The sequence below is a fragment of the Lepidochelys olivacea genome (assembly GCF_965140295.1).
Source record: "Lepidochelys olivacea isolate rLepOli2 genome assembly, chromosome: 6".
NCBI lineage: Eukaryota > Metazoa > Chordata > Testudines > Cheloniidae > Lepidochelys > Lepidochelys olivacea.
In genome coordinates this window covers 56895205-56911787 of record NC_140416.1, presented here as the reverse complement: position 1 = coordinate 56911787, position 16583 = coordinate 56895205, and the positions used below count along the sequence as shown (strand labels likewise).

The following is a 16583-nucleotide window of genomic DNA, read 5'->3' as shown; positions in this document are numbered from 1 at the left end:
AGGAAATGGTGCTATACATGACATTCCATTCATTCTGATGATCTATTTTATCCCCCTTTTTTCTCCTAATTTTTTTTTAAGACTGACGCAAGCAGATTTCCGTTATTCAGAATTCCCTTACACAACAAGATTTGCTTTACTGAGAGGCCTATTTATAACATTTGCCTTCAGCGGCTTTTATATATCTTGATGCTGTAACTATCAGCAAAACTTCCATGTATGTTGTTATTTTAACAATTCACTAAATTTAAAACAATAGCCTCTTCCCCCCAAAAAGAGCTGACTTGACAGAGAAGACAATCTATGCATCCCTTCATAAGGAACTTAAATACACAGTCAAAGGCTTGGCTGTGACCTAAACTCTGGTCATGTACCTCCAGGGCCCTTTGAGTATCTTCTTATATCTTCCATAAAGATCAACAAGGAACCATAATACCATGGCAGCTTTGAAATGTTTACTTGTAATGCAAGGTGATCACCAAAAATAGGATATCCAGTGTAGTCATCCAACATAGTCAGGCAGATCAAGCCCAGAACAGGAGATCTCTCATCTAATCTGAGGTTGTTAGCTTCACTAGAGAAAAACCGTGTGGTGAAAGCCTGTGTGGTAACCTGAGACAAGATCTAAAGGTTGATCTAATCTCTGATCCTAAAAAGTGACCTAATCGCTGATCCTACAAGTGAAAGTAAAAAGTTTATCAACCTCCCACTGAGGTGGACCAGGATGCCTAAAAGCAATTGCTGTTGGAGCAGACGAATTTAAATTCAGGGTAGACTAGTTGCAAAATAAACTAGCCCAATGGACAAGAACAAGACAGCAGCTAAGGTGTCAGAAACCAAGTCTTCAAAAGAAAATCTTCTGCAGCAAGGCTCATATGACATCAGGAAATTCTATTCTACTAGGAGGATGAATTTCTAGCTCTCTCCCCCAAGAGACTGGTTCATCATCTTCTGAGTCTTATTTCATATTCCAACTGAATTCCATAGTCCCAAAAGATGGCCCATGTTTTTAACATCCTTAATATCCCAGTGGGAACTGAAAAACTAGGACCTACTCTCTTGAACAAAGTAAAAAAAAGCCACTGAGTAATGAAGGGAGAAAACACATATCATCTTTAGTGGAATTCCTTTGGCAGATCCAAACAAGGAACTGGTCAGAGATGCCAATTTATTTGGCTGATGAGTTCTGGAATCTCACTCAGTACAAAGAATCTATAACATGTCTGAGGGAAGGATGCATATAACCTGGATGAAAATTTATTTCTTCAATCAGTTCAATCTATTTTTCACAGGTCTCGACAATGCATCCTTGGTCTCTTATATGGAAACATGGAAGGACCAAGAAACTTCGGTTGAAGATGCCAGCTCTGCTAAAGCCAACTACAAGCCATTTCATATGTTTAAATCAATTCACCTATTATGAAAAACTAAACATCCAGGCAGGCTGGTTAAGATGCAAATTGTGCCAACTGGGAGATTGACAACTCACCCTAGAACTCAACACTGTCAGCATTCACTGATGTCTCCTGACATTAATCTGCTTTCTTCACCTAAACTCCTATGACATTCCAATCCGTTATGTTGGCTCAAAGCTCTGGAAGGCCATGGAGCTGCACAAGTGTCACTGAAGGCAGAATCTGTCCAATAAAACCTTTAGTATTACTGACAATGCATGATCATTTAAGAACCTCGCCTAACTTCCAGATGAGCCTACAGGGCTCTCTTTTATTGTAGACTAAACAAAACTGAGAAAGTCTGAGACAAATGTGATACCCTACAATGCCATATTTACAGTCACCTTTTAGAGTAGAACTGCACTTTAAGAAAACATGGCTTTGGTGACAAGGTAAAACCTGTCACTTAGAGGCTATTCTACAAGGGACATGTGGACAGCTTTTCAGACTGACTTTTTAAAAAAATCCAGATTCTTGTCCAGTTGCTTCATTCCTTCTTGCATCAAGTACCTTGAAAAGACAGGTGGCAAACATTGGGGCTATCAGGAGCACAGTTAGAAGCTAACCTGTTCCTGGTCTTTAAACAATTAGCAGAGCACTCATGGCTGCTTTTTTGACAGGAACAGTTTCAATAATAAATATTAAAATAAAAAAACCCCAAAATTTAGGACTTCTGTAGCACTGCATCTTTTAAGTTACGTTGCAGACGTGGATTGACTGATCCTTATGACACTCCTGTGTGCAAGATAAAGTATTAGTTTCAGCCAGGAAAGGACAGCCAGCTGTTCTGTCAATGCTACTTCTTCATTGTCAACAAGAATCCCAGGCAAAGAGCTTCCACCTTTTTGAGTTCCCAGCTTTCCAGCTGAATTGAAAAAAAACTATCTTCCTTCTGTTCTTTCTGCAGAGGAAAAAAGAATCCAATGTAACTTGGAGACATTCAAGCCCCTAAAGTTTAATCATAGAAATAAGATCACTTTTTATTTCCCAGGGGGATTTCCAAGTAAACTGAAAGCCTTCAGTTGTGCTATTGTTCCTTGGATCAGCTCTTGAATCAAGGACGCATACTGGGTCAGAGGTCAAGGATTCAGCATCCCTTAGGTGGGACTTAATCCAAACTGTGGCCACTATATGGGTGGGGCGGTGAGTCTGCACCTGTTTAGTCATATGAGTATCTGGTACTCTCTCCACCTTGTACAAGTCACTGCAGACTGGATGTTGTAGCCTCATCAGACACCGCCTTTGGGTGATAAATCCTCTGTACAATGATCCTATAAAAACTGGCTTCCCTTTGTCAAGCTATACATAGTGGTGCTCAGAACCCAGTCTATCAGTCCCCATTATTAGAGATGATGAGCAGAAAAAGGAATTTTCCCATTTGATGATCAGGTTTCTTACCCAAAGATACGATAATCTGGACCCTTCCTAAATCTTGTTTGTTGACCAAGTGAAGATCCTTTTCAGCTAGTATAATCAGAGATTGGAATATATCTGATAGGTTTCTTAGTTATTGTCTTTTTATTTCCCCCCCCCCCCGCCCATTAAAAAAAAGTGTGACTGGAGAAATTTCCAGTAGCCAGCCTTGCGAGAGCTGTTTAGGTAGTCAGGCAGTCTGCCTGCCATGATGTGGAAGAAACGCTCATCAGTCCAGATTACTGAAATTGAAGAGCTGAAACCTAAAATGTACATGTAAAAATCTAAGGATTTTGCTGTTCACGATTAGCAGATCCCTGGACCCTATTTCTACTGGCGTACACACCCCAGATAACTGTCTCCCAGTTATAGTAAAGAATGACAGGTATTTTTTGTTTTATTTAGTCCCTATTGTGATTGCTATTTCCAAGGTCCTGTAGACCCCAGAATCACGTGGCCATCTCTCTCAGGTCATTTTATGTCTCCCCAAAAGTGTCGGCCATGGAACACTCACAGAATTTTATCATTAAGTGTCAATGCTATTTGGAAAGGGTTTAAAATTAAAACTTCTCAAAAAACAAATTGCCCTGGGAAATAATCCTCCACGAGTGAAAGAAGAGCAGATATGATTGGTCCTTGTGATCCAGGTGTGAATGAAGCACGTTACTGCAGCAATGAAGGCAAGTGTATTAAAATGGGGAGGATGCAAGCAGAACCTAATGCTAGGGGAAAACCCCTCCTCCTGCATTCCACATGCACATCAATACACACCAATGGAAGCAATAAAATTTTCTTCCTTTAGACTCCTTGTGTCAAACTCCCTTGTCCCTTTTCCTGCAGGGCTTGGTATCCTTGGCATGAGCTGGGGTACTGGCAGTTTCACTGTAGGCTTCAGTTCCGCCCTCGTGGCTAAACCAGGGTCCTTGACAACCGGAGTGGCTGCTCCATCTGTTGGACTTCGTTTTCTTTTTTCTGGTTCTTTAAGAAAAAGGAGAACAAGAAGAGAAGCAGAAAAAATAGTATAAGACCAGGGAAAGAAGAGAGTGGGAGGAGGGCAGAAATAGGAAGGGGAATAGGGAGAAAGGATGGGGGGGATGGTGTTAATAAAGCCTAGTGCCTAAGGCAGCATCAATGCAAAACAGTCACTTCTCAGATTTAGAGACTCAAATGGATTTCACCATCAGCAGCACTGTGAAGAGCAGGGACTGAGATGAGCCCATGAGCAGCCAGAATTGTTTTGTATTTTTATGGTCAAATCATTGGCTCCTTCAGTTTGATGTCAGGGACCATCCCCGCTCCTATCAGGCTGGTGAACCCAGAGGAATTTCAAAACCTGTGAAGGCCCCTTCTGTCAATGGTGTAACAACATTCACAAGTGCTAACAGACTGGCACCTAGACATCCCATATCCAGCCATCGTCCTCATAGGTCATTATGGTTTGCAGATGGTCTGACACTACTGAAACAACAGGGGAGAAGACTACAGCACTGATGATGGGACACTTACTCCCAGGCTGATCTATCTGCATGAGATGCTTACAATTTTTTCTTTTCTTCTGACACATTAATTGTGAGGTCTCTTCCCATAGAACTGTTCAGAGTGGTGAGACAGCAGCCTGATCAACCCAAAATACCATCTCTGGAGCACCATCCAGTTTCTCTTACTGTGAAGAACTCTGACAATAACGGATGCAAGAGAAATAAGTAACATTAAGGGAAATCAGTTTGCCATTGTGGACTCTGTTGGAGTTGGCAAATACAAATCTTGAGCAAAGTACTGACAATGTCACTCAATCAGCAGGAGGAAATGCTGGAAAAGCTGCAGCTGACTACCTGCGAGTTCATAAATTCATACATTTTAAGGACAGAAGGGACCATTATGATCTTTTAGTCTAACCTGCATAAAACGGCATGGGATTTCACCAAGTAATTCCTGCATCAGCCCAATAAATGGTGATTGAATCAGAGCAAACTGGAGAATGTGTACAGCTTCACTTAAATTAAAATACTACGCTGTTTAGTGAATTAAATATTGAAATTAACAATCAGAACAGCAGCCCCTGTGGTTTTAGATATTTGATGCAGTTTATTTTTCATTGTCCTCATATTTTCTAATTTCAATATGCTTCAGATTTTTGTATTGACAACATATAACTGCATCATATAAGCTGTCTGGGGCAAAGCTGGAGGTTGTGTAGGGTGAAGTCAGGGCTTTTGACACCTAGCCAGCCATGGGATATAGTTAGAAATTATGGAACAAACAAATTAGCTGGATGTTTCTGATACTCCCTATTTCCCTTCTATCGAATAAGAATCCAGTCAGAACACATTTTATCTTCCAACATTTTGCTGTGGCCAGAGAGGTGAACTAAAAGCAGTACTGAGCAACTCACTCTGAGGTGAGAGATTTGCTTCCAACAGATCAGCCAGAGGAAAGAGCAATTAGCCAAATGTTTTCCAAGGTAAGTCAGGGTCCCAGAGCAGCTAATTGGGTAATGGATCATTTGATGTGATCTGTGGTCTTCTAGCAACTTAACTGTAAACATCAGAGACAGAAGCTGTGTTTTGCTCTTTCCTCTTTTGTGTGTCTTTTTCTTATTTTATCTTAAAACACATCAGACTTTAGCAACAGAACTTGAGAACTAAGAGATACCACCTAAAATGGACTCTGTCCCCTCTGAGGACACTTAATACCATGTGAGATTACTGTCAAGTAAGAGTTTTCCCTTTAAAAGTCTCTACACAAAGAGAGCAAAAATAAGGGAAACTGCTAAAAGGGAGGTTTAATCTTTTAAGTTTTGAATGTTTTAACTTTTTTATATTTTATGTGCATTTAACAAATGTTTTAAAGATTTTTCTTTGTGTTTGGTGATGGTACCAACAATGAAATCAAGTCCCCGGAAAAAGAATACCCAAATCCAAATTGCTGATGTTAATTTGGTGGTAAAAAAAAAAAAGAAAGAAAAGCAGCAGCAGCAGGATAATTTAAAAACAACATAAAAAAAAACCCTATCAGATTTCAGACACAGGGTGATGTTAAATGTGAGTTTGTTCCTCTATTTCAATTTCGTCAGCCGCACCACCAACACATAGAACAACATTAAGCACAGTCACCTTTTTATCACATACCAATTCCCTTTGTGCTTTCTCAGGGCCTAACTGAGGCTTGGACCTTGATGGGAGCAAATGGTTAAGACTGAATTTGGACTAGATCAAAACGATGCTGGTGAGATGAGGGAGAAAGGCTCATATAGAAGAATGGAAGCAGACTGTACCTGCCCTTTCACTTGGTGGTAAGTGCTACTTTTTCCTGTAGGTGCATAGCCACATGGAACTGAAGGATCATTCACTGCTCCTGCATCTACAGATAGTGCTGGTTTATAGTGATTTTTCCCCATCTGTCCGGGCATTTGTCACAGCTACACTTTGTCAGTGTCATGCAGGTCCCTTCCCCTCCAAGCTGGATTAATAAACTTTATTTCAGTAAGCTTCTGGAAGTTTCTGCTGGCACGAAACATAGTTGCCTATCTTGTGAGTGGGGTGAGTCCATGTAAACACATTACACTGTGCTCTGCACATAGTACTGGCTACTTACTCAGTTCCAGATGTAATTCAAGGTGTTCATTAGAGCAGTGGTTCTCAAACTTGTGTACTGGTGACCCCTTTCAAATAGCAAGCCTCTGAGTGCAACCTCCCCCCATAAATTAAAAACACTTTTAATATATTTAATACCATTATAAATGCTGGATGTAAAGCAGGGTTTGGGGGTGGAGGCTGACAGCTCACGACCCACCATGTAATAACCTTGCGACCCCCTGAGGGGTCCCGACCCGCAGTTTGAGAACCCCTGCATTAGAGTCTCTAAAGCCTGGTATGATCTGAGACCTAGTTAGAGACACTACCTCTTATATCCAGTCATTCAAGCTGTGGTCCAATGAGAGGTGTCTGCCTGGAATTCAACTCTCTGAGGATGTGGATAGGGCATTCTTAGCTGAAGGCCCCCACTTTTGGAACTCACACTTTATGTTTGTCTCTCAGAGCCCCAGTCTTTAGATCAGGTTGCACAACTTGTGTGTTCAGTCAAGCATTGGAGATAATTTTGATTTGGCGAGTTGGATGTATTAGGCAAGAAAGTGTTGTTTCAAGTGCAGTATGTTTTTAGTAATTATGGTACAGCACCTACGCACCTCAAGGCTATAAAAAGACATTCATGATACACAGACGCACACAAAAGCTAACTCCAGAACCGTGACCCTGCATGCTCCTGTGCACTACACGCGGACATGTTACCTTTGTTATAATAGTGAGTGTGCGCTATCTCCAGTAGGCCAAAGACACTGGCCATGCCTCCCAAGCCAGCGTTTGCATACGACTGCTCCAGACTTGACACAGTGCATTTCAGCAAGTCCAGCATCCCTTTGTAAACCTTGCGGTTGATTTCCTGCAATGAGAACCTGGGCAGTAAGGATGCTTCACACATGAGAAATTCATCCCAGCATGAACACACAGACAGACACACACACACACACACTCACTCACTCTAGCAGGGGTTCGCAGATCAATAACCCGTTGCACAGAAACCATTTTCTACTATCAGGGTTTAGGAGTAATCTAAGATATTGCCTCAGAACACCCTCAACTAATCAAACCTGGGCATGAACTAGTCTGAGTAATGTGAGGGAATGGAGCACTGACCATGTCCTGGATGGCATCCTGCTGAGCATCCTCCTCTGACTGGATGGTGCGGTTCAGTTTGCTTAGTACAAAGACGCGGAGCTGTTCACTCTCCAATAGACGCCGGACTCTCTTCATGTTCAGCCACCCAACGCCCTGCCCATCAAGAACATTGTGCACAACCTCCTTCAGGAATTGTTGGTTTTCACTGCAGGATGGAGAGACGGGAGTAACAGGCAGAAAGCAGTTACACCTAGGTACATGGGATCTGTACGCATATGGGGTGACCTGGCCTAGACAACTGTACAAACTCGTTCCATGTAAAAACTAAGCTTACAAGTGGTGAATCTAAACCTGGTTCAACATACTGCTAACCTAACTACGTTCAGTCCAATCTGTGTACTATAGTAACTGTCCCCACTGAACTGCTCAAAGCAATTTGTCTGCTGCTAGCTATTCTGCTGCAGGATCTAACATACACCCGTAATACAGTCTGACTACACTACTGTAGCATCTAACCTAATCCAACTGCATTTAAACAGGAGCAACAAAGGGAACAAGAAGAGTCCAGTAGATCTGTCAATGCTTTTCAATTCTCAGGACCGAGACAAATGGTCTATAAAAGGTGACTCATTCCTTAATTTAGCACTTAATTCAGGAATCAGAAACCTCTAGGAGCCCATTCTGAAAGAGATGAGGCCTCTGAGAGCTCTCAAAAATATACAGATTTGAGCATAAACTAAGGCCATCAATACCTTCAGACTTCCTGTGTGAAAGCATCTTCTGAAAGTCTCAAACTTCAAGGTGTATACACTTCCCAAAGGCAACTAGCACAGAAATATAGCTTTGTATTCAATAGCTAATCTGATACAGACTTTTTCACAGGGAGTCTGGAACTGCCCTACCATCCATATGTATGCAGAAAAGTCAGGACAAGTATTTTTACCTGGAATTGCTGGTTCGCCCCTGAGGTGATGGAGATTCCCTCTTCACTGTTGGGCTGTGCTTAATAACTGAAGACTTCTGATCCACCAGGGCCCTTCTGTTCCCTGTATGGGAAAGGAGACAGGATGAGAGAACAGTCATCAAAAAGGCAATCCACACCCATGGCAGAAAGAGACATTAAAGTCAGCTAATGCTCCAGTTAAATTACAGATAATAGACTTCAGACAAAATGGAAACTCAGAAAAGCAACAGCATATACCGTATTCTAGCATCACACATGGGCAGAAAACAGTAATGGGAACAATGCAGAAAGAGAAAAGATGGTAATGGAAGCTGGAGGTGAAGGGCAAGAGAAGCTTGGCCGCTCTGCATGCAGTTCCACCACAAAAACCATCTTTGAATTAGACACAGTATGTGTAAAAGCTCAATGCATTAAGGGGTGACTAGTATAGATCATGTGATACTGGTTACCCAGTGAGAAAGTTAGCCCAAAAGGCAGGCACAGAGGATGCTGGGAGTTGTTACATCATGCACAGCTCATGCTGTAGGGAACCCACCTTCATTGTTTACAGAGCCAGCTTCAGTAATAATCTCCATTATAGTATTTAACCCAAATACTGGGACACAAAATACACAATTAGTAGTGTACTACAAAATCTCCACCATCTCCAACCAAAAGCCTAAGTTAGTAACCAGCTTCCTCCCAACCCTCCCTCAAAATCAAACCCAAGTGACACTACAGTAGGAAGGGTTCCAAAGAGAGCATTGGGCCAGCCAAATTTATGAAACAGATTGGCCAAATTTCAGGGCCAATGTACAGCACCTTCCATTTCACCGGCACTATCAAAAACATCTGCCCAATTGAGAAAGTGAAGAGATGTGTATGAAACAAAAACTAAAGAAAGGGGTGGAAAGAGCTCATGGAGCAGTGATGAAATGGAAGTTACAGAGGAACAATCCCAGCATCATCTTCCCTTAGAGTTACAAACACACACTCAGGAAGTGCAAGAGTTATTCAGCAATTTAAAACAAATCACATGCGCAAGGGAAACTTCACCCAGGCCAGCATTTACACACACACGAGCATCTATACATGCGCAAATGGACTGAACTACAGGCTAGAGAAAGCCCTTCCTTATGTTTCAACACTCACACCAAAGGTCCTGATGGGCATGTCTATACTGCCCCCAACAACGAGCCTCTCAGCCCAGGTTAATAGACTTGGTTACCAAGGCTCGCACTAGTCCTCTAAAAATAGCTGTGTAGACAGCGCTTCGAAGTTGCTGCTCAGGCTGGAGCTCAAGCTCTAAAGGCCTAAGCATGGGAATGGGCTTCAGAGCTCGAGCCCCAGCCCGAGCAGCACCTTCGAAGTGTTTTCGACTCAGCTGTTTTAAAAGTCTTTGATCTGGGCTGAGAGGCTTGCTGCTGTGGGCTGTGCAGACATACCCGTAGAGTTATAGCTGTCAAGAAAAGAAGGGAACAAACTGCAGGAGATGAGAGGCAAAGTATGAACATGGTATGGTAAAACCCATCACTGTTTTTTTCCAATGTGTGGAATCAATAGCAAGTTTAACTAAGACAACATTCTTGTACACTGCCCACCCCAGCCATGCTTCCTACCCTTCACAATTGCATGTGGGAATACAGCCAATGGGTAGAATGTGGATTCCCAGAAAGTAATTGTATAAAATCTCCCCTAACATTTCCACCAGCCCAGCCCCACCTCTCCTCATTTTACACCCAGATCAGGATTTCTCAGTTCACAAACAAAAATGGAAGTTAACACACAAAACCCAACTTTTGGCCTCTGTTACTACAAGGTCAAAGGTCAGCAAAATGTTATACCAACCTTCATTCAAATCCCTTCCCACTTCCAGATTAAAGTAATCTTTACCGATGAAAATGATGAGGGGAAAAATAAAATCAACGAATTAAAACAAAACAATAAATTCTAATGATATAGAAGAACTTAAAAAGCAAACAAATCCTTTGCCCAGCTCAGCAACTGAAAGATCTCAATGCAAAAAATAATGAGAAGCCCTGATCCCCCTTCTGTTATCAATAACCACCTCCAGGGTTAGCCATGCTGGGGCAATTCCCTAGTGTAATAATTTCTCCAGTCTCCAGTCCATATTGTCTTAATGCATTGCAAGGGAGAAGGAAGTACTCTGCTTACAGCTGTATCCAGGAGCTTAGGGTCAAATCTTCACTCCTGAATGAGAGCTACTGTGCTAATATTTTGCCTCTCTTTAGGAGATTTTTGATCTGAAAACTGAAAGAACACTTTACAAACATTATTTAAGCCCCATAATCTCCATGGGAAGTAGGTGAGCATTATCTCCATTTTACAAATGGGGAAACTGGGACAGTGCTAAAGTGACTTCCCCAAATCTATATAGCAAGTTAGTGGTAGAGGAGGAGTAGAACCCAGAAGTCCTGATTCCCAGAGTCCCCTACTCTAACTACTAAAGCACACGAACATAGCATAGGCAAGGAAACCTCTCCATCCCACAAAACACCCCAAGTGATGGGAAGAAGTCCTAATGAGAAAAATCAAAGAACTATCCAAGATGAACACGGATCCAAATCCCCGGAATGTCTTACATCCCCAAAATCTGTTTTGAGGGTGAATCCTTGGACTGCTTGGTAGCCAGAAGCATTGCAAAGGCAATAGCAGGCAAGGGGAGGAAGTGGTTACCTTTCAGGCTGGGGAAGGGAGTGTTCTTGTCTCTCCCAGCTTTGGTTGGTAGGGCTAAGTTGGACAAACTGAAACTTGTGCTGTGGTTCCTGTACAGGCTGCCTACAACAGAAGGTGAAACAATCAAATGTCTCGTGCTCAACATACACTCTCCCCTCACTCTTCCTGCAATTCATGCTTTTATCAAGATCTCAGTAGCTCTACATCCCCACTATTGGATTAACCCTCTATATTCCCTTGTGTCCCAAAAAACCAAACATGCTCCCGCTTACAGTTTAACCCTTTCCTGCTAAAAGTCGGATTTTTTTAAAGTCTGTAAAAATCCTATTTTTTATACTATGCTCATAAGCCATGGTATCCGAGCACCTTGCTGTTGCTGCAAATCACTTTGGTATAGTAATATCCCACTTTCTACCCTAGGTTTAGAGACACCAGATTGTGTCTTCAATGCTTCCAAACTTGATTTTCTACCTTGAGTAATTTACTTGGTACCACTTGAGAGAACAGAATTCCAAAATGATCATAAAAACATGCAATCCTGAGATGGGGACTATGAGCAGGGCCTCATGTACTCTGTGACTCTGGAATCTGCTATGGAATCCATTCTTGTCACAGAATTGTGCTCCAGAATCTGAGCTTTCCATTTTTTTAAAAATTGTGTTTCTAGCACTTGTAGGTAGTAAAAAAAACAAACCAAAAAAATCCTTGAAAACATGACTGAGTGTAACCACAGCACTGCCATCTGTCCCATTCTGCAGATAGTCTGAAACAACCCCATTCATATGAGCAGAGCAGTTAAAGGCCCTGAAAAGATGATCATTTAAAGATCAACAGTTCACTATTTTATTCTATTTAAAGTCTTAAAGGAAAGATCCTCTCATGGATTGGTTAAAAGATAGTAAACAAAAGGTAGGAATAAATAGTCAGTTCTCAGAATGGAGAGAGGTCAATAGTGGTGTCCCTCAGAGGTCTGTACTGGGACGAGTGCTATGGATCTGGAAAAATTGATAAGCAGTGAGGTGGCAAAATTTGGAGACGATACAAAACTATTCAAGATAGTTAAGTCCAAAGCAGACTGTGAAGAGCTACAAAGGGATCTCACAAAACTGGGTGACTGAGGAACAAAATGGCAGATGAAATTCAATGTTGATAAATGCAAAGTAATGCACATTGGAAAACATAATTCCCACACTACATATAAAATGATGGGGTCTAAATTAGCTGCTACCACTTGAGAGAGAGATCTTGGAGTCATTGTGGATAGTTCTCTGAAAACATCCACTTCATGTGCAGCAGCAGTCAAAAAAAGCTAACAATGTTGAGAATCATTAAGAAAGGGATTAATAATAAGACTGAAAATATCATAGTGCCTCTCTATAAATCCATGGTATGCCCACACCTTGAATACTGCATGCAGATGTGGTCAGCCCATCTCAAAGAGATAGACTGGAATTGGAAAAGGTTCAGAAAAAGGCAACAAAAATGATTACGGGTATGGAACAGCTTCCGTAAGAGGAAAGATGAATAAGATTGATATTTTTCAGCTTGGACAAGAGATGACTAAAGGGGGATATGATAGAAGTCTATAAAATCATGACAGGTGTGGAGAAAGTAAATAAGAAGCGTTATTTACTTCTTCTCATAACACAAGAACTAGGGGTCACCAAATGAAATTAACAGGCAGCAGGTTTTAAACAAACAAAAGGAAGTATTTCTTCACACAACACACAATCAACATGTGGAACTCTTTGTCAGAAGATGTTCTGAAGTCCAAGACTATAACAAGGTCCAAAAAAGAACTAGATAAGTTCATGGAGGATAGTTCCATCAATGGCTATTAGACAGGATGGGCAGGGATGGAGTCCCTAGCCTCTGTTTGCTAGAAGCTGGGAATGGGCAACAGGGAATAGATCACTTGATGATTACCTGTGCTGTTCATTCCCTCTGGGGTACCTGGCACTGGCCACTGTCGGAAGACAGGATACTGGGCTAGATGGACCTTTGGTCTGACCCAGTATGGCTGTTCTTATGCTGCACCAGTCACCATGGTATCAGAACACATAGCTATTTAACTGTTAATCATTTTAGCAGAAATATCAAGGTAACGTGTTTATCCCACTATTCCAAACTACCTCCTCTGTTCCTCTAAGTGTCAAAGGCCCCAACTACCTTCTTGCTCTGCTTCTACTTTACCCCTGAAAACTTATAATATTCAGTTACATGTCAAGAGAAAAATCTGCAAGATATTAAAAACTGTATGTGTTGGGGCAGGGTAAAGAAATTGAATATTGAAATAAACAACACGGCAGGAAACTGCATTGATTACCTGTTTCAATATAGAAAATAAATTATCTAAATACCTCAATTTTTAAAATTTAAATGAAGCTGCCTCATAATTTCCAGTCTGCTACACCAGAGCACTAAAGAATCCAAGGCCCTTTCTACAGAATGTAGGCCCATATTACTGCAGAGTATATAGGGCACTGGAAGGTTAACAGGTCCTGTGACTCCCAGAATGACCTGTGGCAGAGCTGGTGAGAGATTGACAGCTAAGCTGCCATCTTGGGGAAGTTTCAAATTGCTCTCTCCCCTCCCCACTTCCATTCCTCTCCACAAACACTAAGGTAGAATCATTAAAACCAGTTTAGAGGAGGCAATGGTACATACTGGCAAAAGACATAAGGCCCCCAAAACCTTCGCTGCTGTTGTTGGAGATGGTGGAATTTGGAGAGCTGCCCCGTGAGTCTGACTCCGCATCAGAGTCATTGGCCAGCTTTAAACTGTTAGGACGTAGTAGCTTCTGTGACCTGGAAAAAAAAAAAAAAAAGTTCAGCTGTTATTCACACCCCAGTACAGACTCCAGCTGCCATTAAATCCAACAGCAGGGATCTCCCACACTCAGACAGCCTCTAGGACCCATTCCACAGCAGTATGACCAAACTGGGGTTAAATACAGGAAACATGAGGCACAAGTATATCCATGTTTATGTTTCTATTACGTGCCAGGAGGGCACATCATAATGTCTCTGTGCTCATAAGAACCCTGAGCTTTTTAGCTTTTTTTTTTTTTCCCCCTAAATAAGATCACCCATCACTATGGTATCTGAGCGCAATGCCTCTTGATTCAGTGAGGCAAGTGTTCATATCCCAATCATCACTGGAGATTTGCAAGTTCCTGCAACCAATATCTAAGGATGACATCCTAGAACACTTTCAGGAAAATGTCAATAATTGTGTCAGTCCCCCAGATTTAAACATAAGTCTGCAGTTAGCGTCTGTGCCCAGCCAGGAGGGGCCGCAGCTGCTCATCACCAACTGGCGAGACTATCAGGACATGTCTGGGATGTAGGAGATTCCTGAGGAAAAGAATGCTAAACACCGAAGTACTGGAACTAACAAATTTAACCTCACCACGCCTTTACTGAAGAGCAAGTAATGTGGGAACCTTACCGATTCCCAGTCAGATCCTGGTTGAATCTTGGGGTGTAGCTCTCTTCCTCTTCATCCTCTTCCTCAGTAGGAAACCCATACTGTGGTTCAAAGTATGGATTATCATACTCTCGTTTCTTCACCATTCCCTCCACGGAGCTCATGCTGCCAGCTGGGCTTTCACTCTCACGACGTTCCAGATTCATCTTGGGGAAGTTTGGTTGCAGCGGCAAAGAGGGAAGGTGATTTGAAAACTCAGCAATCATCTTCTCCTCCATCTCCGCTGAATCTGCTGACTCCTGTGGACCAACCAATTCATCACTTTATCAATGCACACTCCCATAGAACTATAGGATAGAGCAGGGGTGGCCAACCGGTGGCTCCGGAGCCACATGTGTCTCTCTTCAGAAGTTAAGATGTGTCTCCTTGTACAGGCACTGACTCCGGGGCTGGAGCTACAGGCGCCAACTTTCCAATGTGCTGGGGGATGCTCACTGCTCAACCCCTGGCTCTGCCACAGGCCCTGCCCCCACTCCACCCCTTTGGCCCCCTCCCCGAGCCTGCCATGCCTTCGCTCCTCCCCCCTTGACCCCAGAGCCTCCTGCACGCCACGAAACAGCTGATCAGGAGGTGCTGATCAGCGGGGCTGCCAGGGGGCAGGAGGCGCTGGGAGCAGGGTGGGGGAGCTGATGGGGGGCTGCTGACATATTACTGTGGCTCTTTGGCAATGTACATTGATAAATTCTGGCTCCTTCTCAGGCTGGCCGCCCCTGGGATAGAGGAGAAAAACCTTCTCAGGCCAGGCATTCTGAGGGAGTCTGCATGCCATTCCCACTACCAAATCCTCTAACCTGGGCTTTAAGATCTGCAGTAATGGTGCCTTGATTGCCTTTCTGGAGCTTTATTCCGCTGCCCAACAAATCTTATCATTAAATATTCCCTCTGTTTTAGGCTAATTGCTCTGTATCCCACTATCGCACGGTAACGGGGATAACTTCCTGCTCTTGTTTTCTCCACTCCCCTGGCAAGTTTGCTCTTTTTCATTTTCATCAGACTATGCAAAAGCAGCTCCTCCCTCAGTCTCTCCCAGGACCTTTGTCATCATTATATTTTCTCTCCATGGGCAGAGTTGTACCTGCTATTCAGGGGTGGCTGCTCCAGGTCTACAGAAAGCAGCGAAGTTGCCTCCTTAGTTTTATATTCTATTTGCCCAGAGATCCAACTGATTATTAAAGTTTCCTATCGCCCCTTGATGTCTGAGACTCACTGTTTTCCAGAGATCCTCCCAGTTTGTGTCCATGCTCCCCATCCTTGAGAGCATCGTTTATACTACCTCATCTCTGAACCTGTAGCCATCACCATCCCAGCATCTCCAGCTCACTGCTAAGCCTGCTTCTGTTCTGTGTGTTTGCCACTTCTCCCACTTAGTGTTCCCCACAAAATCTGATCATATTTAAATTTACAAAGTCTTCTAGACCCCTGTGGTATCCCCACTCACTACAGCCTTAAATGCCAACCCCCGTTGAGGGATTTTTATTTAGCTGGTATTTGTCCAGCAAATACAAGAATATGAGTTACCGATATGGATGAAATTACCATTAAATTACTACCACTTACAAGTATAAAATAGTATGAACCTTATCATGGGAGTAGTTCATTCAAAATATGCGTATATATTGTGATTCTATATTGGGTGTCTGACTGAAACACATATATACCTTCTTCACTGTCTACCCTCTACCTACTGGCTCCATAATTTTGCCATACCAGTTCTCCCATTCCCCGAACCAACCCCACACAGTGCCAGAGGGGTGAGGGAACTTACTCTCTCAGCTATAAGGCTTGGTGCCTCATTCCTGACCACGGGCTGATAGGGATAGGAAATACAGGACTTGTACTGAAAGGAAACATTTCTGGAGAACATAATTCTGCAAGCAAACTCAGCTTTGTCTATGAAAAGGGTGAGAAATT

General features: G+C 42.6%; 1 protein-coding gene across 19 annotated transcripts in view; it reads right to left on the bottom strand.

Annotated features, from left to right (window-relative positions):
- Positions 1-16583, bottom strand: part of MADD (MAP kinase activating death domain) — a 126513-nt gene that overhangs the window by 61701 nt on the left and 48229 nt on the right. For 12 of the 19 annotated variants that reach the window (XM_084632721.1, XM_084632726.1, XM_084632728.1 and 9 more), the window contains 7 exons: positions 14634-14911; positions 13851-13990; positions 11184-11285; positions 8487-8589; positions 7562-7748; positions 7157-7307; positions 3639-3845 (listed from right to left, as the gene is read on the bottom strand). In XM_084632721.1, the coding sequence (XP_084488847.1) occupies positions 3639-3845; positions 7157-7307; positions 7562-7748; positions 8487-8589; positions 11184-11285; positions 13851-13990; positions 14634-14911 (1168 nt within the window). Of the gene's footprint in view, positions 1-3638; positions 3846-7156; positions 7308-7561; positions 7749-8486; positions 8590-9042; positions 9103-10334; positions 10374-11183; positions 11286-13850; positions 13991-14633; positions 14912-16583 lie in introns of all 19 variants that reach the window. The other 7 variants (XM_084632720.1, XM_084632723.1, XM_084632716.1 and 4 more) reach the window with 2 other exon arrangements.